This window comes from Chanodichthys erythropterus, chromosome 23 (assembly GCF_024489055.1).
Source record: "Chanodichthys erythropterus isolate Z2021 chromosome 23, ASM2448905v1, whole genome shotgun sequence".
Taxonomy (NCBI): Eukaryota; Metazoa; Chordata; class Actinopteri; order Cypriniformes; family Xenocyprididae; genus Chanodichthys; species Chanodichthys erythropterus.
Window position 1 is genome coordinate 5,332,242 of NC_090243.1, and position 26,499 is coordinate 5,358,740.

The 26,499-nt window shown below is 36.1% G+C and overlaps 1 protein-coding gene across 1 annotated transcript in view; it reads left to right on the forward strand.

Moving 5' to 3' along the window:
• Positions 1–911: 911 nt before the first annotated feature.
• Positions 912–26,499, forward strand: part of pip4k2aa (phosphatidylinositol-5-phosphate 4-kinase, type II, alpha a) — a 37,128-nt gene continuing 11,540 nt past the window's right edge. The window contains exons 1-3 of the mRNA XM_067378024.1: positions 912–1,795; positions 19,434–19,531; positions 22,155–22,251. Of these exons, the coding sequence (XP_067234125.1) occupies positions 1,655–1,795; positions 19,434–19,531; positions 22,155–22,251 (336 nt within the window). The 5' untranslated portion in view covers positions 912–1,654. The remainder of the gene's footprint in view (positions 1,796–19,433; positions 19,532–22,154; positions 22,252–26,499) is intronic.

The following is a 26,499-nucleotide window of genomic DNA, read 5'->3' on the forward strand; positions in this document are numbered from 1 at the left end:
TTTATTATATTATATACAAAATAATTAAATTAATAATTAGAGGAATTTTATATTAAAATTAAAATAACAATCTTTTCTGGTAACTATCAACAGTAATAGTATAGGCTAATTAATGCCACCCCCATAAAACATGAAATATGCAGTAATATTATTTCCATGTGAGACAATTCAATGTCTTATTCGTTGTTCTAGATTATTTTAATCTATTCCAAAAGCACTATTTATTTGATGCAAAACTCATTATGTAATTATATTTATTACAAAAAAAAAATACTTTAATTAATAAATGAAACTAATTTGAACAGGGCATTTAGGTGTTGCGGGTTAAATCATTTACTCTATATCGTTGAAAAAGTATCAGCATCATCTCGAATTTCCTCCATCTATAATGGTATGAACTCATTAGAAAAGCAGCTGTCACTGGAGTAGACCTGGACCTCGGATGAGAATCATGTTCAGACTCATGGACAGCAGAACCCACCCACTCCGTGACATGATTGCTGGAATGAGGAGCATTTTGAGCAGTAGGTGTTTCAGGGAGCGCCACAGAAACTTACATGTGCCATAATAAGACTACACAACACCCCCAGTGCCACCATGGACTTTTGGTAAATTAACCCATTCTTCAAGTAGGCTACAACTAAAATGCACCTGCGCAATACGTTTCTGCACAATTTTAATTTTTCAATCTATCAATCTATGCCAAATCACATAATATCTATGGCATGCCCTGGTTATTCTAAATAAGAATTTATTCCGTGTTTTTTAAAGGCTATTCTTACCATTTATTTTTTCTATAAAACTAGATTGGCATTAATTAAAATAAACATTTGAGTTATAAATCAAAATGTGTGTGTGTGTGTGTGCTTGTGTGTGTGCGCGCGCGCGCGCGCGTGTGTGTGTGTAGCTGTCAGTCCGTCAGTCGGGCAGTGCGGATGAGCCGGATACGCCAACTTCGAGCAATATAGATTTAGCTGACAAAATTCACACCGAATTCAGACTCGGACACTTTCCACACTCGGAATACTGGCTTCGTCTAAAAGTAAACATCTTTTCGGGGCAGACAAACAACAAAGAAAGAAAGTGGGAGTGGGATTTTGCTTGAGACATATTTGAAGGGTTGCTGGCTTAGCCTGACTGGGGTGCGTTAGCATGCTAATGGAGCAGCGCCGCAGTGGATGTCTCTCCACCCGCTCTTTTTCCCTCAAATTAGACTGACGTCGTTCAGATTACATTTCATTCTCTATTTTCAGTTGTATCTGTCAGTATTTCTACTATTTTTCCTTAAGCGAAGTGTTTAAAAGGCTCCCGCGGGGAGGCTGGCTTGTCGGGCTAGCTAGTTAGCAAGTAAGGAAGGCTTACTAATGAAGTCTTAAGGAGCTTTTGCAGTTTACGGACGAGAACTTAAAACAACACCGCGTTTTGCTCTTAACTTTAATGTTATATATAACAGCAGACTGTTTTATCACATTCGGCGAGTTATTCATCTGTCTAGGGAGCTAATAGTTGAGTGGTACAGCTAGCTGGCTGCGGTTAGTTAGCTAACTGAACGTTATGCCAAATGATATTTTACTAAGAGACAGTTAGGACACCACTAGCTTAATTAAAGCACTTGTCACTGTGTGATAGTTAATTTATTGTTATACAACAAACAATGGCCTCGGCTGGTAACACTGTCTCATCGTTTGCGAGCAAAACAAAAACGAAGAAGAAACATTTCGTGGCTCAGAAAGTGAAGCTGTTTCGTGCCAGCGACCCTCTGCTCAGTGTTCTCATGTGGGGAATAAACCATTCGGTGAGTCAAACCTGCAGTCTTTTTCTTTGTTTATGTCCGTTATTGATCAATGAATTAGAGTTAACGGAAAGAGAAGTTCACTATGTCTCGCAACCTACAATTGGCAGCATCTGTTGGATCCATGCACTTACGGATCATCAGAGGTCTGCTTTGATTATCTGTTGCTTAACCTTCAGTTTAATGAACAAAATTCTGTTTTGTCCCTTAAAGCACTTGCAGTTGCGTGTTATTATGTTCTTAAAGCATGTGAACAAAACTTGTCAAAAGAATGGTTGACTTGTTCATTTCTTCATGACTTGAAGATATTGTTCATGTCAAAAAAAACTTCTTCTCACATGCCCATATTGATGCAAACTAGTTTAAAACCTTCATCTGTTGTTTATGCAGTAATGAATCTCATTTGTGAGCTCTCTGTCCTTTTATGTGCATGCAAAGAGGTTGCAAAATAATATCTGTATCAGTAGTGGAGTTGTGGGTGAGTAATCGTTTCCTGTTGGAAGTTTTGGTTGCAAGATGATAAGCTTAGAGGTTTATTGAAGCAAGACTCATCTCAGCTGATACTTACTGTTATTGTTTGCATCATTAGCCGTCTTTGGAGAGGAAAGCCTCCTTGGTGTGTTTCCTTTATAGGCCTACACATTTCAGTTGCGAGTGTTTCATATTTATATCTGTTTGACTGTACTTTGAGGTGAAGAATGGCAGTATTTGCTCTTAAATACCAATAATAATAAAATCCGATTTAGATGCCTTGGCATCCCAAGTTGTCCATTTATGTTTTGTGTGACAGTCTTCACCTCCAGCTGTTTGTTAGATGTTTCTCTATGAATGAACTGTCTCAGACCAGTATACTATTGTGTTTTACATAAGTTTTTTTTTTTTTTTTTTTTTTTTTTTAATATCATTCTTTGCACGTCTTCAGAGATATAGCTTGTTTTCAGTTTCCTACTTTTCTTTTCTTTTTCTTTTTTGCGCTGTCTGGTGACATTTTCCAAATGGTAGATGTGTTTAGTTGTCTGAGATGTAATAAAGTTTTGTTATTTTCCAGTCACACATACCATTCTTAAGGGTAATTTTTCTGCTTGATTTGTTTATTTACAGTAGATAAATGTAGCCTGTGTGGATGGTTGACATTTAAGAAAAGATGTTCTAGTAGACCAGGCATGAAAATAATTTAACTATTTGTTTTGCATTCATGCCCTCTTGTGAATACACATCCTCACTACCCATATTCAAAACACTGAAAAGGTATCCAGAAATGTACATGAGCATATTTTTGTGTTAATGTTAATATTAGTGTCGATTGTTTCTATTTATTGGTTTTAGGTTAGTATTGGGTATTTAATTGGACACCCTTTTCCATCTATTTTTTTATATTTTTGATTACTTTTGCCCTCATCTAATCTTAACTTGCATCAACAAAAAAAAAAGATTTTTTTTTTTTTTACAGGGTTGTATTTTTAATTTAAATATTTTTCATTTATTAGCTTTAATCCATGAAATATAATTATTTAACTAATTCTGCTTTTAAATAGTAATAAAATATTATATAATATAATTTAAAAAATATTGGCTAATATCAGCAGTGGCCAGAATTATAATATTGTTGCATCACTTGTGTTAAAGGTACAATATGTAAGATTTTTGCTTTAAAATATCCAAAAACCACTAGCACAGTGTTGTATATTTTGTTCTCTTGTGTAATTGCACTTTCCCAGATGTTTCAAATAATGTTTAAAGGTGCAATGTGTAAAATTTGGGAGGATCTATTGACAAAAAAAATGCAATATAATATACATATCTATGTTTTCAGTGGTGTATAAAGACCTTACATAATGAACCGTTATTTTATTTTTTTTTTACCTTAGAATAAGCCATTTATATATACATCCAAGTGTCCCGTTAAGTCGCCATTTCGCGGCGGCATGTTTCTACAGTAGCCCTAAATGGACAAACTGCTCTACAGAGTGCGTTTTGTCACTATTAGTTTTGTCAAAAGTACCAGTACTTTGGTACCAAGCCGGTACTGAAATTTTGAAAATGTAACGATACCAGCATCTCTGTGGTACCGAGTATCCAGGTATATTCAGTACCTACTGATAGGGCTGTGCCAGTATTTTGAATATGACACGAGTGAAGCACAAAGCTTTGTTTACAGAAGAAATAGGCTAATAGGTGAGCAATTAAATGTGACATCGCAGCCATGGAAACATTTTGGTTCATGCCGAATGAGAGAGGTATGTGAGTCCATACTTTTAAGCTTTGTCGACTTTGTATTCTGTTTTGCGAATCACGATCTGGTCACCCGATTAGAAGAGAATTTAACAATGTTCCATTAGTTTTTTTTTTATTAGCTTTTAATTAGGCCTAGTATATTCGCATTCTTTAATGTGGTAAAGTAGAAAAAGCACAGAAGGACAGAAACCTTTTTGCTTGCACGTCAATTTCTATTTAACTTAGTTTGTGCTTGTTATTAGACTTTATAAGGCGCATAAAGTTTATTTGTATAGCGCGTTTCACACACGCCGGTGTATGTTATTATATTTATATATTTGTATGTATATTTAGTTTCGCTTTCTCTGGCAGCTCAAAATCAAACAAAGCCTGAATCTCTGAAGATAAAACTAGCTCTTCAGACCTTTTAAAACAAGTGTCAGTTGCTTGTAACATCAGGAGATAACATTAAGATATTATAAAAAAAATGGTCTCTTTCCTGCTCGTGTCCCACATCCCTCTCAAAGTGCAGAGCGGCTATCTGACGCATCTTTGTGCGGAAATAAAAAAGGCAGTAAAACTATGGTAGTAACTAAGGAGTAACTCAAATAAACATGCACGTCTGTTTCAAAATGGATGTTTGAGCATTTGTTTATTTTTTTTATATACGCTCCAAATATTTACATGTATGATTACCATCATATTTATTGTTTTTAAAAATAGGCTAGTTAAATAAAATAGTAAAATAGTTAAAACAGATTTTCCTGTGGTACTAAAATTGGTACCGAGAAATTGTACTGGTATTGGTACCGACTTCTGGAATTTTGGTACCGTGACAATACTAGTCACTATATTGTTGTTCTTTTAAATTGTTTGTGTTTTTAGAGGCAGCTCACATTGTCACTATGTTGAATATGCACGATGCCTCTAAAATTTACACACTGCACCTTTAATTCCAGAGAAATTCGCAATTTTAACCAGTGTAATGTCCCTCTTCAGTGGCGTCATGTCCACCTTATCCTCGGTTTCCGCTATTATTGCTGTAGAAGTCAAGGCAACGCAGTGAGTCTCATGAAAAAAAATGCAGTAGAATTAGTTGTAGCATATAGCATGTCACTCTGTTGTTGCTGTTTCGTACAATCTATTAGTTACACAATTATTAGTTATCGTTTGCTGCAGGTTCTGTCTCCAAAAATAGCTCCAAGAAACGTAAACATATGGGTGACTCAAGAGTTTGGGACAAGAGGACAAATAAAATGAGGATCAATATCGGTGTGACATTTCCTAACACTGTTTAACAAGTCTGGTGAACAAGTCTATGGCAGTGTAATTAAATACAGTATGTGTTATAAATAGTAAGTCAGCCTTTTGACTTATGCTGTGGGTACATTCAAATGTACTTTTAGTAGGATTGTTTTGTGTTGCCCCACCATTTATTTTGACAAATAAAGTGACATGTATGAGTAGTAATTTAGCATTAAACATTACGTTGCTTGCAGCTAATTCATTAGAATGAAATAAAAACTTTGTTTGTCATCCATGAGCATGATTTGTAAGTCCCGTCAGATTGATGATTGAGGTGAAGACAACGACGCCCATCATTCCACACTCCCTCACAGCGTCATCAAGCTACGCCTTTGTTATTGTTTTGAATATGTGACCTCTGGCAGCATGTAGCTTGTGATGTAGCTGAATTAGTGACAGATCTTTTTTTTCATTCTTTTTTTGACACATCCAATTGAAACTGATTATCACAAAGAAAAAAAATGAAGGCTGAGGACTTGGACATGAGTGTGCAGTCAGCTGTAAGAAAGAGGAAGGGTTTAAGCAAACTAAATGATTTAAGAAGTCCTGCCTGTCACCGGAGAGAAGTCTGACATTTCACTGGAATATTGAGTTTTTAGCCTACATACTAAATATTTTTTTAAAAAAATGTGCATGGATGAATTGTTCAAAATAAGATCCAATTAGAAAATAGATGGGGTAAATTTCTATTTGATTCCAACTTTAAGCTGTAAAGTGTTTTATGTAAAAATGTTAAACCACAGCCGATTGTTGGGTTGTTTTGCATGATATAAACATCAACAGAGAGCTGTGCTTTGTGCCAAGGGTCAAAGCAGAGGTCAGGTCTTGGTCTTGCAGGGCTAGAATGGAATTGGAGAGGGGGAGGCCAAAAATCACAAGAGAGAAGCAGAGAACAGAGATTTCCTTATCTGTGACAGCCCCAACAGTTAAATACATTGACTGCCACTGGCTGGAGCTAAGCGGCGCTACTACATTCTGAAGGCTGCAAGTGGGCCTTGAAAGTTGAAACCTAACGTAGTGTTGGATATTTTAGATATCAAGCAACTCTGAGAATATGTGGTCAAGAAAGTTGAGGGTGGAGTAGTTGTTGCTCTCCGTGGAGCTTACACTGCTAATGAATCATGCATGCAGCTGCAGGCCCTCACTGAGCTCAGACTACTAAACAGAAAAGCAGCGGCCCTTGACCACTAAGGACCACGATGCTTGAATTTGATTAGCAAACCAGTGAATGGGGAATATAATGTAACCTTATTCTGTCTCATATCAAGGAGCACCTCAGCTTTTGTGTTCTCAAGCTGTCTGTTTTTGTGGGTCTACAAAAGGCTAATTTGTATATGCATTGAAAGTGATATGAGAATTAATGCTAATAAGGGGATATTCAGTTAAGGTGATTATGAAATCAAACACAGAGGGAAGTGGTTGTTTTAGTCCAGCAGAATCACTCATGGCTGTTCCACTACCCTCCCCTTTCTGATTACTCTGTAAAGGTCTTTACTCTCTTTTAATCTCTTTATCTCTTACTTTTCTCTTTGTTAATCCCTCCATGCTTCCCAGACTCTCCCGCCCTGACCAAGAGTTGCTCTGTCTGTGTTTGGATTGCATAAGGAGTTTCTAAAAATACTCAAGATTCAGCAGCAGATCTGTGGCACTGGGAAAATAGGCAGACTATTTTATTTTTACACTGCCTAAGGCAAATGCTGATCATCTTCAAAGTCTTTAAAGCTCAATCATAAAGCTTTGATTAGCACTACATATGCAGATGATCTTCACATGCTTTTCTCAGCAAGATGCATTTCTGCTGAACTACACGTGGGATGATATTTGCCATTTACTTTGTCGTAGGCGTATCAGGTTCAACAAAAATTTGCTAATCGCCATGCCACTTTTTATCTGTGTAGTCTTTTCTGTGTGTCCATCCATACTAGTAAGGGAAGATAAATCAAAACCAACACTATTGATAGTCAGTACATCCATAGACACCTCATTCTCTTCTTTATTTGCAAGGCTTAGATAATGACACCTACACAGATTCAGTGTACCTAAGGACGTTTTGATTAGGCATGTGACGGTATGAAATTTTCATGTTGCGATAATTGCTGAAGCTTTTATCACGGTATACAGTATTATCATGATATTCAAATAAGTTGCAAAAAAGTGTTGTCATAGTATAACATGTTTAAGAACTCTGAAATTTTAAATATAATTATAAAATTTTACTTTATAAAGTTATAAACCGATTAAAGTGCAAAAGAATTCTAAAGAACGACAGGTAACCCTTTACAGTAAGGTCTCATTTAACGTTAGTTAAATGACACTAAATAACACTAAGATTGAGCAAAAGTATTATTTTTTGTTATTGTTAGTTAAGAAACTGACATTGTTAGTTTCATCTCAGGTCCATTGAATAAGTTCTTTTGATTTTAATAATGTTATTAAACATTAACTAAGAAATTAACATTAACTAAGATTAATATATGCTTTATAATTATTTTTCATTGTCAGTTTGGTAATAATGAATTAACATGTTAACTAATGAAGCCTTATGTCAAGTTTTACTGAACAATAATAAATAATCTGAACATTTTCAATCATTAAGACATGTTGTAGTCCAGACTAAAATATAAAAATGTTTAAGTTTGAAAATAAATAGCCTATTAAGTCTTTAAGTATTAAGTATTTGGTGCTGTGATGAACAACATTGCGAATACAAAAAATTAAATGGCTGTTTGAAGCGTTTTAAAAACTGTTCAGTAGAGCAGCTGCTTTGTTTACGGGGTTTCCGGGGTATCCGCTGCACTTCTGCTGTTCCATCAGCACCCTCTGCTGTCAGAGAGTGAAAGTGCACTTTCATTCAGCGTGTCTCCTTCACTTGTTCCGCCATGTGCTTCTCGTGCACATTGGGCTTGTTTACATCTGAGTGCACGTGTCCCTTTGACGCAGCATACAGCGGTGTTGTGCATTTTATACGGTTGATGGGAAAAGTATTCTTAAAATGCATTATAAAAGTTTGAATAATTTCAGTGAATTTTGAAGTGCCCACGATAACAATTTTGTGCATATTCATTATCGTGATATATTGTATTACTGAATACTGGCACATGTCTAGTTTTGATAAATCCCAGGTGGATGATGCTAAATACAGGTGTAAATGGGGACTAAAACGTTTTGCGCTTGTCTACTTTCTGTCACTACCAGAGGTAGTCACAAAATGTATTCAACCGGATTGCTTTCAAATTGTAAATGCTCATGTGGTTGAATGTATTCGAACACCCACAAAAGACATTTAGAAAAGAAAAAAAAGTACGGTAGCCAGACGGGATTTAAACTTTGTCGGCCGAAAACCCAAGTTTGTTTTGGCAGATCCGAAAGCTGTTACTCGTCGCCAGCTGGCTAAACTGCGTGAGCTTATTTCGTCCATTAGATTGAAAGATCTGAAAAAGTCCATATATTTACCCACCCATAGACCCTCCCCTTGAAGAAATCAAAACAGAAGCAGTTGAAAGTGGACAAAAGATTAAAACACCAGGTGTAAATGATAATCTCTCCCTCATATACATGTGATCCAATCGACCAAAATACATCTTAATACCAGTTGAAAACAGGGCCTAAGTTTATTCATATGAGGGCAGCACAGGTGAATGACCTGTGTAACAGATTTACCTCAACCTTTAGTCATACAAGATCAACATGTACCTCAGATTTGGTCATAAACATCCTCACTGCTGTCTTTACAGCAAAGTTATAGATTGCAGATTGCTCAAGTTGCCCAAAATCTCTGTGTTTTTAATACAATTATTGCTGTTGCTATGTATTCACTGACAAAAATAATGCGTGTGAGCAAAGACGTTTTTTTAAACACTGTCATTAATATAGCATCTCAGTATCAGCAGCTGATGAACTTTTATTTTAGAGCGTCTAAAGAAATGACTAGCATCTGAGGTTTTAATGCATGTGGGCAAACTATGAATAGCCTCATATGTGACCTTTAGGGCTATTTCTTTAGCCTTCCTCTAGAATTTGAATGAATCATTTGGTTAGATAAATTGCTTCCTAGTTTCCAGAACACTTTTTCTTTGTAAAAAGTTTCTAAATGGTTTTCTCTTGACATGAGAATGTGATAGAGGGATAATTTTAATGTTGACATACAGTAAGTGTGAGTAAATGATGACAGAATTATAACACATTTTCATGTCAACACACTTCATTTAGAAAGCCAAAAGTTTACTCATCCAAAGACTTGTGGGTGAATAAATGATGACAGAATTTTCATTTTTGGATTAATTATCCCTTTAAGGTTAATTAATAAATCAACACTCCTCTGTGTAATTCATCACAATATAATTTTAACCTGATTCGGATCATATTGTAGCTTTTGATTTTGGACTCATAGGCTCGTGTGCAATAAATGAAGGCATTGTTGACGTCAACAGGCTGAAATACCGAACACCCCACTATGATGAATGCACTGCTTAGAAACAAAGAGCTTCATAAACATCTGGTAGGAGGATGAGCATTCTCTGAACTAGGCTTCCTGCACTGATAGAGTGCAAGCTTGTCAGCTCTGTAGCGGAAAACCTGACTTCGCTGCCATGGAGACAAACAGGAAGTGGTAGTGTGAAACTTGGCTGATGAGATTGGTGCACAGATATAAGTGCTTACTTCTTGAACAGATGAAACCGTTGCTGCAGGCTTGTAAAACACCTATAACGTGGCCTCAGCACGATGGGGAGTCTAAAGCAGTCGCCTTTGTATGTTATTTTTGTTTAAAGTATGAGGAAGCTAGTCGAGGAGATCCTGTGCAGCTGCTCCTGGCTTTGTTGGAAATGTTAGTCCATTATCCCTGGATCCTCAAAGGATCTAGCATGTAGGTGGAAAGTGGGACAGTGGAGTATGTTGTCTACTCCAATTTCTCAGTTTCTAATCTTGTGCAGTGCAACGTCTCTAAAACTGCTTGCGCTCCGTCACTCGCTCACGGAGTAGAATTTATTGGATCAAGGTTACCAGCTCCAATGGTTAACTGGCTTTTAGGCAGCTAAAGACTCATTTTGTTTCAAACCAGCATAAGCACATATTCACATTAGGTGTTTTACATGTAACAACAAACTAAATGACTTTGCAAAGTATATTTTTGTTTCATAAATTTTTAAAGTAGAGGGCATCTTGAGTGCACACAATTTTTCAGGATTAAGCCGCAGTCACACTAGACTTTTAGCATGCAAAATTTGTTCTGACACTGCAATGGCTGTGATATGACATCAAGCTCTGCAGCTTCATTTTTATAAACTTGAATTTAACATAATACATTCAAAATATAAATTCTTTTAATTCAGCCAAGAGGTCACACCTTGACACATTAATCTTCTACTAGTCTCACGTACACGTGATGCGAATTCGCAGGTCAGAGTTCAACAAACTTGAACTTTTGACATGATCTTGCTTTTGATGCATTCACATGCATATGAATAGAAGTCAATGGAATGAAAAGTGTAGTGTGACCACCCCTTTACTGTATGTTACAGGGATAGTTCAGCCTAAAATTAAAATGTTGTCACCGTCATGTTTTTCCAAAACTGTATGACTTTCTTTCTTCTGTGAAACACCAAAATTGGTCACCAAACCGTTCTGCTTACCATAAACTTTCATTGTATAACCATTGAAATCACTGTTGGCAATATTATTTTAGTAAATTTGAGTAATTTTATGTGCTTTTGTCATTTTTATTTATTTATTTATTAAATGTTTATTTAATTTACATTTATTTGTAATTTCAGGTTTAGTTTTAGTAATTTTAGTAGGGATGCACGGATACCGATACCAGTATTGGGCCCAATACTGCGCCATTACCAAAAACAAACACAAAAAGTGTTTGTGTTCAGACAAAGAAACTCAACAGTGCAAAATAGAGATATCAGAGAAGGATGTCTATGAAGTAAATGTATCTAATTAACAGGATATTAAACATATAAAAATATTCACACTATAGCTGCTGTGCGTGAGCTGAACAAAACACAGTGGAGTGCGAGCTTGTCGATCGCATCCCTTTTTAACCGACATCGCTGGAAAGTTTGTACTAGTAATAGCAAAGGAAGTAAAACAAGTTGCATATTACTAACATTAACTGACGGTAAAGAGAGCGTGCACACTTCTCTTGCATGCTCTTGATTGCTGATCACTTACTCATTTAAATGACAACTAAATGAAATGTACAAGTAAAAACATGAACTATTACATGATTTATGTATAACGAGTGGTTCATTATTACAGGAAGGCGGTACGGTAATCACATGACATTTTCAATAAGTTTTCTGTGAGCAAATAGTAATATTATAATAATATTAAATTAAGTTTTCTTAATGCCCATATAGGCAAGTATACTTGTGAAACAGTGTCGGTTCCATCTTAAGTGAATGTAAACAGAAAGAAAACGCTTGTGTGACAGCATGTTGGATACGTGCAGCTCTTAAAGTGACAGCAGCCTAATAAACCTACTGCTGTCTCTGTCCTCAGTGTTAATCTAACAACAAAAGACAAAGAGAAAATCACTCACTGCCCTTGACTGAATAACTTTTGTAACTTTAATAATGATTAATCTATATTTATTTTATACAGTGAAGACTATGCAGCATTATTTTACATTTGATTATTCAATTTCTGTACCTGAAATTCATGATATTTCACTGGTATCTAAAAATTTGAACCACTGGCCCAACCAGGCCATTAGAAAAAAAAATCCTTATCATTGAGCCCTGCTGGAGCATTAAAAATATAAAGTGATAGAGCAATAATATGAACAGTGAAAGTAGTAGCACCTACAATACATTTTAACATGCATAATTAGGCATGTAAATAACTGAAGGATATATTTATTTGTTAAGCCAACTAATTTGATTCATATTCTTTTGGTTTTTCTGCCCTATATTTTTAAAAATTAAAAATGCAATGGAAGTACAGGTATCGGTACTCTGTATCGGCAAGTACTAAAAATGACTCATTCGGAATCATTCTGGAAAAAGCGGTATCGGTGCATCCATAAATTGTGTTTTAACTTAAATTTGTAATTTTCTACATTTCATTGAAAACGGAGGAATTCATTTAGAAATTGTTTATCTTTCAATGTCATTGTTGCCATTGGTACTTGTTATGCACAGTCCCAGGTGTTGTATACATGTTTCACAAAAAGAAGGAACATATATAGTTCCTTATTTGTCCATGTGGTATACAGAGTTCTTAAACTATGGTCTCTAGTTTGGTCTCCAAAATAGGCTATAGCTACTAAAAGTGACTGAGAAGGCCCCGTGCTGTAGCTGACGTGGGGTCACAGAGCCGTTTTCCGCTCGCTGTTGCTTCACCATTGCCAGTAGACAGGCTTAGTCCTCTAGAAAGCACAGCTCATACCTCATCCTGCACGCACATGTTTCTGCAAGCGCCTGTTGCCTCTTAACCCCTCACAACACCGCTTAGCTTTAATTGCATTTCAAATAAACACCGCATTAATCCCATCCTGCGGGAAAAAACCACATTGGTTTTACTGTGTCACTATGCTTCTGCATTTTACATGCTATTTATAACAAAACATCGGCAGAAAAGGGTGTTTGAGACAGAGATTTTTATCCCCTCTGCTTTTGGTTAGCACACTTTTGGTTTGTGGGTGATTTAGTGCCATGTTCCTTGGCAGTATGTAGCGCTTGTATGTCGTCTGCAGCAGCGCTCTGCCTGTAGCTATCTTGATCTTTGATAAATAGTGTGTACAACAGCCCGGCGGAGGAGCAGTTATGTTTCTTTTGGTCAGACAGCCTATCTATTCTGTTAAAAGGATAAACAGTTTGTGTCAGCACAATCTAAAGAAAAACTAGTTTCTGTTTTAGTGATGAGTGGGCATAAACATTCTTGAAATTTGCTTCCTGTGTTCATAGGTTTGGCTTCCTCATTTGATATTTAATTTCCTTGAACATTATTTTAAAAATATCATATTTACAGTCCATAAATGAATATTTTTTTGTTGTAATCTACATAATTTTAAGCCATGTCTAGCTAAATTTGCTCATATTTGGTGTTACAAATAAAAACAAACATTGTTACAAAGCGTTGTGATTGCTCTTCCTACCTAGTGCTTCAGCATAGCCTAATTTCTGACCACAGCGAGAAAGATGAGCCTAACTCACTAAGCAGTAACCACAGCATGCATTACAGCCTCTTTACACTTGCTTGTGTCAGGAGAGAGGTGTTTTAAAGGGTTTCAAGTGACCTTGTTTAAAATGCCTGACTTCCTTTCACAATTTGCATTCTCGTAAAGGGTTTCTGTAACCCAAAGCCTGCTCGGATCGGCCCACAGGTTTCCCCTTGGATGGACAAGACCCCACCCATGTCCTTTTTGACAGAAATGTTAAAAAACATATTGGAATGTAGTTTGTCACTGTTATTTAAGGTTGTATGTCATTTGACACTTTGCAGGGCTGAATACCTACATAATATAAAATGATTGATTTTAGTTTTTTGTGTTTATATATAATTTAGGAAAAAAAATAGTAAGGCTGTCTAAATGTTAGTCAATGAGAAGGCACTTGGTTGGATAAATTTGAAATAGTTGGTTAGTCGCAAAAAAAAAATCCACAGCAATTGGCAAAGTCACGCAGTGATAGATCATTAGCACGGCCGGTCCATGCGGTAATGTGGCGGGCAGAATATTCAAAGTGTGTGAACATTTCAAGAGGTAAAGAATGACTACAAAAAGGCGACGTACGACCTTAAACATGACTTATTTAAACATAGCAGTAGCCTAATGTAGCCACTTTACATGTCCACTTGCTCTAACATTGACTGTTTTAACAATGTCTTTACTACTTTTCTGGACCTTAAATGGCAGTAGTTACAATGCTTTCTATGGGAGATATAAAACCTCTTGGATTTCATTAAAAATATTGAAAGAATATATCATCAAAACAGTCTTTAATTAATTCAAACAGAACACTCGGAAGATTAACTTAAATCACAACCACTTAAAGGGTTCACCCAAAAATGAACATTCTGACATTAATTACTCACCCTAATGTCGTTCCAAACCCATAAGACCTTCGTTCATCTTCGGAACACAAATTAAAGGTGCCGTAGAACATGTTTTCAAAACATGTAATATAAGTCTAAGGTGTCCCCTGAATGTGTCTGTGAAGTTTCAGCTCAAAATACCCCATAGATTTTTTTTTTTTCATTTTTTTAACTGCCTATTTTGGGGCATCATTAAATATGCGCCGATTCAGCACGTGGCCCCTTTAAATTCTCGTGCTCCCCGCCCCGGAGCTCGCGACTGCCTTAAACAGCATAAACAAAGTTCACACAGCTAATATAACCCTCAAAATGGATCTTTACAAAGTGTTCGTCATGCAACATGTCTGGTATTTATTTGGATGTTTACATTTGATTCTGAATGAGTTTGAGGCTGTGCTCCATGGCTAAAGCTAACATTACACACTGTTGGAGAGATTTATAAAGAATGAAGATGTGTTTATGCATTATACAGACTGCAAGTGTTTAAAAAATGAAAATAACAACAGTCTGTGAAAACAGTAAGAAATGATGGTAACTTTAACCACATTTAACAGTACATTAGCAATAGGGCTGGGAGATATATCACATGTGATTGTCACGCGCATTTCGTCAGTAAAGCCGGTTCCCTGATTACCTCTAAATCGCCATCACCTGCTTTCAAATGGCGCGGCATTTAATAGACAGAGCCGTAGTTCACTGATAAGCCACGCAATATCGCAATAATATGGCAGATGAATCGCCTTCGATAATGAACGCGATATTGCTTAGCTTATCAGTGAACTACGGCTCTGTCTATTAAATGCAGCACCATTTGAAAGCAGGTGATGGCGATTTAGCGGTAATCAGGGAACCGGCTTTACTGACGAAATGCGCGTGACAATCGCATGCAATATATCGCCCAGCCCTAATTAGCAACATGTTAACGAAAAACATTTAGAAAGACAATTTACAAATATCACTAAAAATATCGTGTTATCATGGATCATGTCAGTTATTATTGCTCCATCTGCCATTTTTCGCTATTGTTCTGTTGTCCTTGCTTGCTTACCTAGTCTGATGATTCAGCTGTGCACATCCAGATGTCCTGCTCTTATCTAATGCCTTCAACATGAGCTGGCATATGCAAATATTGTGGGCGTGCATATTAATGATCTCGACTGTTACGTAACAGTCGGTGTTATGTTGAGATTTGCCTGTTCTTCAGAGGTCTTTTAAACAAATGAGATTTACATAAGGAGGAGGAAACAGTGGAGTTTGAGACTCACTGTATGTCATTTCCATGTACTGAACTCTTGTTATTCAACTATGCCAAGGTAAATTCAATTTTTAATTCTAGGGCACCTTTCTAGGGCATATTTTTGATGAAATCCGGTGGCTCAGTGAGGCCTCTATTGCCAGCAGTGTCAGAGAACCTCTCAAGATCCAGAAAGGTACTAAAGACATATTTAAAACAGTTCATGTGAATTCAGTGGTTCAACCTTAATATAATAAAGCATCTAGAATACTTTTTATGTGCAAAAAACCTTTTCAACAAAATGTAGTGATGGGCGATTTTAAAACACTGCTTTTGAAGCTTTACTTTTCGAATCAATGGTTCAGAGTGCCAAAGTCACATGATTTCATTAAACGAGGCTTCGTTTACACGATACGAATCACTGATTCGAAACAAAAGATTTGTAAAGCTTCAAAGCAGTGTTTTGAAATAACCCATCACTAGATATTGTTGACAAGTCATTATTTTGTTTTTTTGGTACACAAAAAGTATTCTCGTCCCTTCATAACATTAAGGTTGAACCACTGTAGTCACATGAACTGTTTTAAATATGCCTTTAGTAACTTTCTGGATCTTGAGAGGTTCAGTGACATTGCTGGCAATAGAGCCCTCACTGGCCATCGGATTTCATCAAAAATATCTTAATTTGTATTCTGAAGATTAACAAAGGTTTTATAGGTGTGGAACGACATGAGGGTGATTTAATTAATGACAGAATTTGTATTTTTTGGTGAACTAACCCTTTAACATAATGATGGTAACAGGCAAATGAACTAGGGAAACTCAGGACTTATATAATCAGAACATAATCAAAAGAGAACCAGAACAGGTGCGTAGAATTAGGAACTATGAAAACTAATTAACAAACAGGGAAACTAACTAGAAACTAAGGAGAACGGGAACAGAGCAAACAGAGTAAAGACAAAACTAAGGCATAACATACATTATCTGCCATACTATGAAATGAATTATTGGCATCGATCAAGAATTGACATATCAATGCATTTTTATCATTCTTAGAAATAATCATTCTAGTGGATTAGCTATACATTAGTGATAGATAGATATTAAATTGCAGTTTTATTATGTTATAGCAAATAGGGCTGTAGTCAACCAAAGAAATGCTTAGTCGACCAAAGTCCTGTCCTGCGCAACGATCAGTCGACTAAAAAAAAAAAAAAAAAAAAAAACGCGATGTCTTTTTTGATTGAACATTTATTCAACAATTATAATAGAGCATTTATAAAACAACAACGAAAAACATCAATAATACATAAAACTATAATAATAATAATACAATTATTTGAAAATTAGGTTATTTTTTAAACTGCAAAGTGAGGAGTTCTGTCCTAGGTCTATAGTGACCGTCACAATCGTGCACCTGACCACACCACACACTACAAAAAAATATAACTGCTAAAACTGCCAAATAATGAAAAATCCTAAACAAAAGCTCTCGATTATACAGGCTGTATATATATTCTTCTTTACTTTCAAAACTATGGGTTAACTTTTGTCCAACCGATCTAGGCGTTTTAAAACAAACAAACCCAAAATAGCCTTAAAAAACACTAATAATAATAGGCTGTATAGTAGGAAGGCCTATAGATTTATTTTCGTTTTGTCACATTATATAGGCTATTTTCAAACGCGTCAAGTGTACAAATAAATGGAGTCAAAATCTATTGAGTCAGCATAATAAAGCCGTTAAGACTACTTACAGATCTGCAGGCCTAGTCCACGTTAGCGTTCTAACTGAATGAATACAGCAAAACTACCTATATTCCTTACTGAGCGCGAAGCAGCAGAGCAGCCAGCCACAGGAGCGGTTCCCGAGTGTTCATGTGGTGCGCTAAACTGTGGCGCCATTATAAAATAGCCTAAATTAAAGCATTTAAAGTTTGGTATAAAACATAGGCTAATTATATTTAGAATACAGTAATATATAACTGCTAATAAAGGAATAAATATCAAGGAGTAAATCAATGAAAATGTCTTTATTGGTAAAAAAAAAAAAAAATTGCAACTGGTCGACCAGTGAGAATGTCAGTCGACCAAAACGGCATCGACTGATTAGTCGACTAAACGACTAAAGTTGACAGCCCTAATAGCAAAATATCCACAAGGAAAGCCAAATAACTGACTGTAGGATGTGTGACATTCATGAATAGGTTTTTCAAAATTGACATGCAGAACAAATGAGGTATAATTACATTTGCTCAGACTAGAATAAAAGATAAGACATTCTGCCTCCTATAGGTAGTACTGCTTACCCACAGTGCATTTGGCTCTGAGGCACACTTCAAATCCAGAAGCCTGGCATTCAACCAGCCAATAGGAAAGTCTCTAGAGACTTCAATGCTCTCCATTCTCCAGGAGGTCACATCACAGTGGGTCGATGCAATATCTCCTTGTTTTGGAAGACAACCTGTCTCTAGCCTTCTGTGAACAAACTCGGTTAAATGGGTTGACTGGCAGGCAGCGAGCCTCTAAATGCAACTTCTTTGACCATTGCTTACACTGTTACTATGTATTTTCAGAGGAAATGAAGAAATTCGCTCTAACTCGCTCCTTGATTAAAAGCCTTTTTTTTTCTTTTTTTTTTACTGATTAGATCTATGTGAGATCCTAAATGACTTCCATCTTCTGGGAATGTCAGAAGATAACGCAATTTGGTTGCATTTCCATGTTTTCTCATGTTTATTTTTTTCCACAATATATTATCGACCGACATGAGGTTTTTATTTGTGTAATCTTTAGCGAATCTTAAATAAATTTTTAATACTGTACGTTAAGATTTTGTAATGCCCAATTTAAACAGATTAATTGTAATTTTTTTTAATTTATTTAGACAAAATAGTATCAAATTTTAATATTTTTAATGCCATTTTAATCTAACAATTAACATGAAAATTATCAACCAGAAATTTAATATCTGTGCATCCCTGCTTTTTTTGTATTTGTATTTGTTTGTTTGTTTTGTACAGTATATATATTTATTATCTGCCAAGATTGTCCAACATAACATCTTTGATCTCCCATGGTGCTTCGTGCCTATTTGATTGCTTATAATTATCCTGGTGCATGCACGTCCTCAAACAAACAAATATATCACACTAATTAAAGCCTTCTGCAGTCCTCTTGAGTTTAGCTAGCGCTATAGTTATTTATTTATTTCTTAATAGAGGGAAAGAACCTATGAGTCACCAGATCTCTTTGTTGGAATGAAAACTATCCACAGCAGTTTTAAATTCCCACTTCTCACAATGCAGCAGTTTCCGTTATTACGATTTTATTACAAGTGTTGTTTTCACAAGAGCAAACTGTGCAAAGCAGGAACTGATGACTGTTGAATGTAGCACATTGTTTCAGATCCTGAGCAGAGCAAAGCAGAGCATTGTGTCACAGAGATATCGCCCTCTGATGAGCAGAACACATCACTCACACTGATGCTTTCCTGTACCCAGTACATCTCAGCACCTTCTGCTTCTGTACATTGATTGGTTCAGTGTCACTTGATTTATGTTAATCGCAAAAAATGTGTGGTGTGTGAACTAGTATTTTTAGTTCTGGTGGTGAGTGTTAGGATTTTGTAGCTTAGTGATAGCTGGCAGACTCATTTTGCTATTTTAAATTGTATTATATGTATATTTTATAGGCTGTCCTATTCTCAAGATATTGGTATTGGTCATAAGTTTCCATGCCCATATTGGGTGACCACTACACTTGACTCCCATTTTAAGACTCAAACCCTGAACAAGTAACCAGTAACTGAATCTCTCTCCTTCTCTTTCTTCTTCTCTCTAGATAAATGAGTTGAGCCATGTTCAGATCCCCATCATGCTTATGCCTGACGACTTCAAAGCCTACTCTAAGATTAAAGTGGACAACCACCTTTTCAACAAGTGAGTTCCTCTCAAACTTTTCACTTTTCCTCATCTCAACTGCTGTGATCCAACAGATCTGAATCTTTTAATTTTGAATCTTGTGTTATTAGATGAGTGAATCTCTTGAAACCTGTCAAGAAAGTGTCTGAATCATAAGAAAAATTCTTAGTACTGAAATGGCATAATATATATTCACCATAAAATCAATGGATCAGTGGAATATTGCAGTATTATAAATGACTTATAAATGACATCATGATTATTTCTTAATTCACGTTCTCTCGTGTTCTTTAATCAAAAAAATGTTCCCCTCCCTTTTGCAATGACAACATGTCACTCACATAAGATTACAGCAATAGCAAACCAAAATGATCCTATCAATAGAATGCTGCTGGGATGATGTATTTTTATAGGCCTAAACCAAGAAATGAGCAGTGTTGGGGAAAGTTATTTTTAAAAGCAGTTCACTACTCTCTAAAAAAGTAACTAATTGCACTACTTAGTTACTTTTTATGGAGAGTAATGCATTACATTACTTTTGCGTTACTTTTTTTCACCTGGTCTTGGCTTTCCTGTATTTTTTAATAACAAAAGTTCTATTTTTGGAAAATGTAAAGGCCCTTTCAAACCAAAAGTGAAATGAGTAAGCCTCAGGCTGAAGGAAATGCATATTCATGCCTGTACAGTAGAGGGCGCAGCTCAAACAAACCTTTCATCTGAGCTGCCATTCTGGATTGAAGAAGAATAGGACACAGGAGAAGAAACTTCAACAGTCTTTATAATAAAAACTAAACAAAACAAAAAAAGTTAAATTAAAAGTGGTTTTTTTTTTGCTTATTCGTATGGTTAAATTGGATCATCAAAAGTCAGCAGCAAAGACATTGGTTAACAAAGTGAGATTAAAGCTGCTGTCCATAATGTTTTTTGGTTAAAAATGATCCAAAATAATTTGAGCAAGTACATAATCAGCCAGTGTTTAAAACTCTCCTTGTGATACTGTTTTATAATAAAACCGGTGGGTTTCCGCGGGAAATTCGAACATTCAGCCATTTGTCTTTGCATCATTACGACACATCTGTAAACAGAAAGAATGAGTCACAACTAGTAGGCTATATGTGAGGACATAGCAGATCATTTATAGCATTTTCTCACAGCAGCTGAAACAATTACACTTATCAATTTGATGGCGGATTGTAATCCAGAAAGGTCCAAATGACAATCATCAGTGACAACTGGAGATTCACCTGTAGTCGAAAGCAAAAGACTTTGCTACAGAAATTGAAATCTACAGGTAAGGCTAATACACAATAAATACACAGTCACGCAATGCTGATGTTGTTAACATTAACAGTTTGAGAAAAAAGTACAATAATAATAATAATTTGCACGGTTTAGCGTGATCTGAACTAAACTAACGTTAGATTTAATCACCATTGGCCACGTGATTCATTGTAATGCTTTTTTCTCAGTTGGTCAGAACAAAAGTGGCAGACATGTTACTTAATTGTTCAGATGAAATTTTCCGGTGAAAATCCTTATTTTGGTCATACTTCCAAGACGTAGAATTTGTGATTCTGAAGTGCAGTATCACGTATGCGATACATTAGATTCATCTGTGCTGATGAGCCGTGCCGATGCACAACCCACATAAAGATAATAATTCCGCAAATAACTGCAATTGCAGGTTTCAAACGCAGATGGCGACAAAGTGGCAAAACTTACAGACTGCAGCTTTAAATATATAAATTATATCTGTGTTATTTAACGTTTAATTATTGCAAGATTGATTGATTTGCATAATATTCTGAGTGTGCATTTCACAGTCTTCATTTATTCATTCATTCTGCTTTTTCAAGTGAGATGAGTAAATGCATGTTCACATTTAGTCTAGAACTACAATAACCATCATGTTTACACAGCACACACAACACCTCTGCACTTCCTCACGATTCTCTCAATCTGGGGGCAGGAGAGCTGTCGGACAATAAATGAGAAAGCAAAGTAACTTGCATTACTTGTTTGAAAAAGTCACTCAGATATTTTGTTGTAAATGTAAAAGTAATGCGTTACTTTACTAGTTACTTGGAAAAAGTCATTTGATTACGTAACTCGTGTTTCTTGTAATGCATTACCCCAACACTTCTTGTTCCATCGTTCACAAGTGGGTTTTTTTTAATGTGGTTTTGGTTAAAAGTCTGAAATAAGGTATGTGGTGAACACAAGCTAAAGATATTTTCACATTTTATTCTATGACAGCTTTTACTTGTCTTGAAAAAGGCGGTTGCTAACAAGTTGCTAAATGACGTTAGCTCCATGCTTAGCTTTTTATTTCTGGCAATTGTATTTAGGTTTCAAAATGTATAAAAGTTGTGTTAATTTGTGAAAATTACCGTGCAAGTACCATGAACTTTTGTTGATCACAGAGCTTATTTTTTGCAACAACTTTAAAGTCTATGGAAAAATTGTTAAGGGAACTTCTGGGTTTGCCTATAAAAATATGTCATCACTGCAGCACTCAATTCCCGATGTACAAAATCTCATATATCATATTCGTCACAGTAGAGAAGACTATTGTAACTTCAACTCTAGAGATGTTTCTTTGGTGAATTCACTTTTATCTCTTTGCTTCTTTGCTTTTCAGAGAGAATATGCCAAGCCATTTTAAGTTCAAGGAGTATTGCCCTCTTGTTTTTCGTAATTTGAGAGAGAGGTTCAGCATCGATGACCAGGACTTCCAGGTAAGCTTTGTGAAAGAGAGAGAAATGATCCAAAGTTTCATGTTCAGTGTCTTAAAACCACAGCATACTGCAGCTGAACAACATAAAACACCAGTGTACTCACTACTAAACAATGCCAAATAGATTCAGTTCTCCGTTAGAAAAGCCCATGATTACCAAGAGGTAATTTAGTCATTAACCACTCAATTTGCTGTCGTAATGAAGACCATCATTCCCCATAATAACACAGTAATGTCAGAGCTGTCCTTGCATCCTCCAGACTCCCACGTACAAATGTTCTTAATCATATCCCTTTCCCCATATCTTTTCCATAGAAGAAAATACCTTTTTTAGCAAGAATAGGCACAATCAGTCTGCATTAGGCAAAAAGGCTTTTCTCAACATTTCTAATGTTGGCTAATGAGGAAGATATGCCTTTGCATTTCACTGTAATAGAGTTAGAGCTCCCTGTCTGCTTGTGTGGGCTTAAAAGGCATTACATTATGACTGTAACCCTGACACATATACAAAAAAACTTCAGCTTCCCAGAATGTGCTGCTTATTTTATGGTCTTGATTAGAGATGTTCAGTAGGAGCTGTTTACCGGAGTTTAAGCTTCCTATGTTTTACATCAGAGAAGAATGAAACCTTTATAAGACAAGCATAAATTTTGCAAATTTAGAAGTGTGTACAACTACATATTCTCAAAATCAACTAGTCAATTTTAAGGAATCCCTATATCAGTGGTTCATAATAAGGGGGGCGATGCTGACTATGAGGGGCAAACTTCCAAAGGGGCCTCAAGATGAGTTAAAAGGATTTAAAACAAGACAAAACAAATGTTGAAATAAGCCAGATATTTTTTGTTTTATTCCTGCCCTTGACAACTGTTGCTTGAAAAACCTGGATATATGTGTTAGTTAATAAAAATGTATTTTCTGGCTCTGACAAAGTCATGTAAATCAATAAAATGTATGAACATTTAACTGTCAACCCTCTTTTTGAGCATAAACATGAAAATGCACTATCCACACGTGAATTTTTGTACTTCACGAATGCTTTTGAATATAGACCTAAGTTTGGTCTGGTTTTAAAGAAGACGCACAGCAGATTGTTGCTGAAGTGAAAGCACTTCAAAAAATGAAATTTTTTTAGAAGTTTCAATTTACTGTAAATCAAATGTACTGTACTAAAAATGTGTTATTTTTTACTCTAAAATTGATATAAAAAAAAACAAAGCCATATGTCTAATCAAGCTGTTCCAAATTTGAAGTTAATATCACAAAAAATGAAGTTCCCATGAAATTTTGTTTAAGCGTTGTCCAAAAAATAGCCACCGGGTGTCAGCCACATTCCATTGAAATTTTTTTGATGCATTCTTCTGTAACAAATTAATAAATTTCGGTCAAAATATCATTTTTATCACAAAACATTATGGCTGAATATGGAAGCTATTCCGACAATATGTCTTTTTGTCAAGATTAGAACAGTTTTGACTACAAAGTAGTTAAAATAAATTTTGTAATATGAAACATGACAACACTGACTAGGGGGAGGAGCCCACTAAAAGGATTTAAAGTATGATATCTAATTTATGATGATTAGTAAAATATGTGATACAAAAAAAGGCAATAAATAAAAACACCGCAAAGTGTTCCGCTAAAGGGACAGTGACCGTTAAGAGGCTAATTTCTAATTACACCAATCACTACAATGTTTTGTTTTTTTGTTTTTTTTGGTAGAAATTGTGAGTACAAAATATTTTTCAAAATCATTATCCGGTAAATCAAGAACTACTGGAAGAGTCATGGGGCCTTGGAATATTATTGTGGAAAATGTGGGATCTCAGATTCAAAAAGTTTTAGAACTACTGCCCTATATAATTAGGCTAGTTCAGGACAGCTTTTCATGTCGGTCATAAGTGGGCGGTGCTTGGGACCAGACGTTATGCCGCAAGTCAAAAGTCTGGCTATGCAAAACTACCTGCACGATAACAGCTGTTTTGTAATACAGATCTAGCATAATCCCACTAATTTTCCTAGTGGTGTGGGTTTTTTCAGTCCACCCTGCGTCCTCTGATAGCTACCTGCCTCATCATCACTATTTTCAGCCCATCTGTGCACACACTTCCCTGCAGAATGAGCCGTCAGCTGAACAGCTACAGGCCCTAACCTGCATGACTCAGCCTGTGAAGCCTTTCGAAATCTCATATCCTGCTTTTGGTTTTGTGTTTAATGAGTATACTTGATGACTATGTTGAGGAAATGAAAATGAGGAAATCCAAGCACATAGATTTGAGGAACAAAGATGAAGTGATGCACGGAGACAGAGGGAGGCGATAGGAATATGTGTGGGTGTGTTACATGTATATGGAAATGTACATAGAGCTGCTCTGTGCAGCTGTGTCCGACACTCACCTTCACTGAGGAGAGACCCTCCGGCCTTTTCATGTGCGCCATGTGTCTACGATGAGCTTTTTTCCCGAAACTGGGACAGACACAAGGGCAGTTGGAAATTGCTGTCTGCATCAAAGTGGTCATGTGTTGGTTAGATTAAATGATCTGCATACAAAATTTTGTTAGCAGAAACTAGCATACCCTTTTTCCACGAGAGCCAGTGCTCAGTGGTGAGTTCTGTGAACCTCTTTCAGATCTTGAACTTCAGAAATTTCGACATGACATAACTGACTGTTACTACTTAAACTGCCTGCAAACATGCAGCAATCAGCATCACAGTCTTACTTTTGCTGTGCTTACACTTATTTTTGACTATTTCTTGTTAAAGAAAAATAAAAATCAAATAAATTAATACATTTATTCAGCAAGGAAGCATTTAAATAACTCTTTCACATTGTTTGAAAAAATATATAAATTTCAAATAATATAAATGCTGCTTTTGAACTTTTTATTCATTGAAGAATCCTGAAAAAAAATATTATGGTTTCCATAAAAATATTAAGCAGTACAACGGTTTTCAACATTATAGTAATAAGAAATGTTTCTTGAGCACAAAATCAGCATGTTATGTATTTTGTGAAATCCCTGCCAGACCTGAGACTCGAACCCATGACCTTTGGTTTACAAGTCTGACACTCTATCCATTAGGCCACGACTTCCCCGTGATAGTATATAGTTCATAATATAATTTTTTTTCCCACTGTGTTTTTAATAAAATAAATGCAGCCTTAGTGAGCAGAAGATAATTCTTTCAAAAATATAAATCTTATTGTGAATCTTATTTTGAAATCATATTTCAGATTGAATGTATAGTGAAAATGTTGTCTATCAACTGGATAAAGGAATCACTCTGTGACACTTTGGGCCCTAATTTAACAGTCTAAGCACATGGTCTAAATCGCACGGTGCAGGTGCGCTTAGGGCGTGTCCAAATCCACTTTTAATAGTTTAGTGTAACCACAAGAAAAATGGTCGGCGCATGGTCTAAAAGGGTTGTCCCTATTCTCTTAATGAGTAATGTGTGTGTTTTGGGCATAACCTTCAATAAACCAATCAGAGTCTCATCTCCCATTCCCTTTAAAAGCCAGTTGCGCTCACGCCATGGTAGATGTGCAGAATTTGCAAGCAGAAAAACGGAACACTTCTCTAGCAAAGAAATGGATCTGCTCGTGCGTGAGGTTAAAGCGCATGAGCAGACCATCTACAGGGCAAGTACGGGGCATATTACTAACATGCTCTTTAAATAACAAAAAAAAATGTTGCACCATTGACTTTAGTCCAGGTTTCAGTTGGTCAATGGCACAGTCTATTTCAGTTGCCTCAAAATAGCAATGCACTAACAATGCGCCTGAACACACTGCGTTTTCAGACCAGAAACCAGCACAAATTGGCGCAAATGCATTTGCTATTTAAACAACGTGGCACAAAACGTAAAAATGAAAACTGCGTCCGGCTGAAACTAGCAAAAAACACTTGCGTCGCGCCTGGTGCCGCATTGTCGGGTGTATGATAGAGCCCTTTGTATTGATAGGTTAATTAATAGCAATTATTTATTTTTGTTGCATCCGTCTAGCCAGTCTGAGTTGTTTTTGCTTTGAAAACTTTTATGGTAATTACGTTATCTTGTTTTCTGGATAATGACATGGTTGGTTCCTGGATCGAAACCAGCATGTATGTTCTGTAGATTGTGTGCTGTTTTTCTGGCTCTGAACTGCAATGTGTAACAGGGCCAGATTGGGTTGAAAAGGGGAAAACTACTGCGTTTTAGATCAACAGTTTTTTGTTAATCAATTGCTAATAAACATTGGTGGTT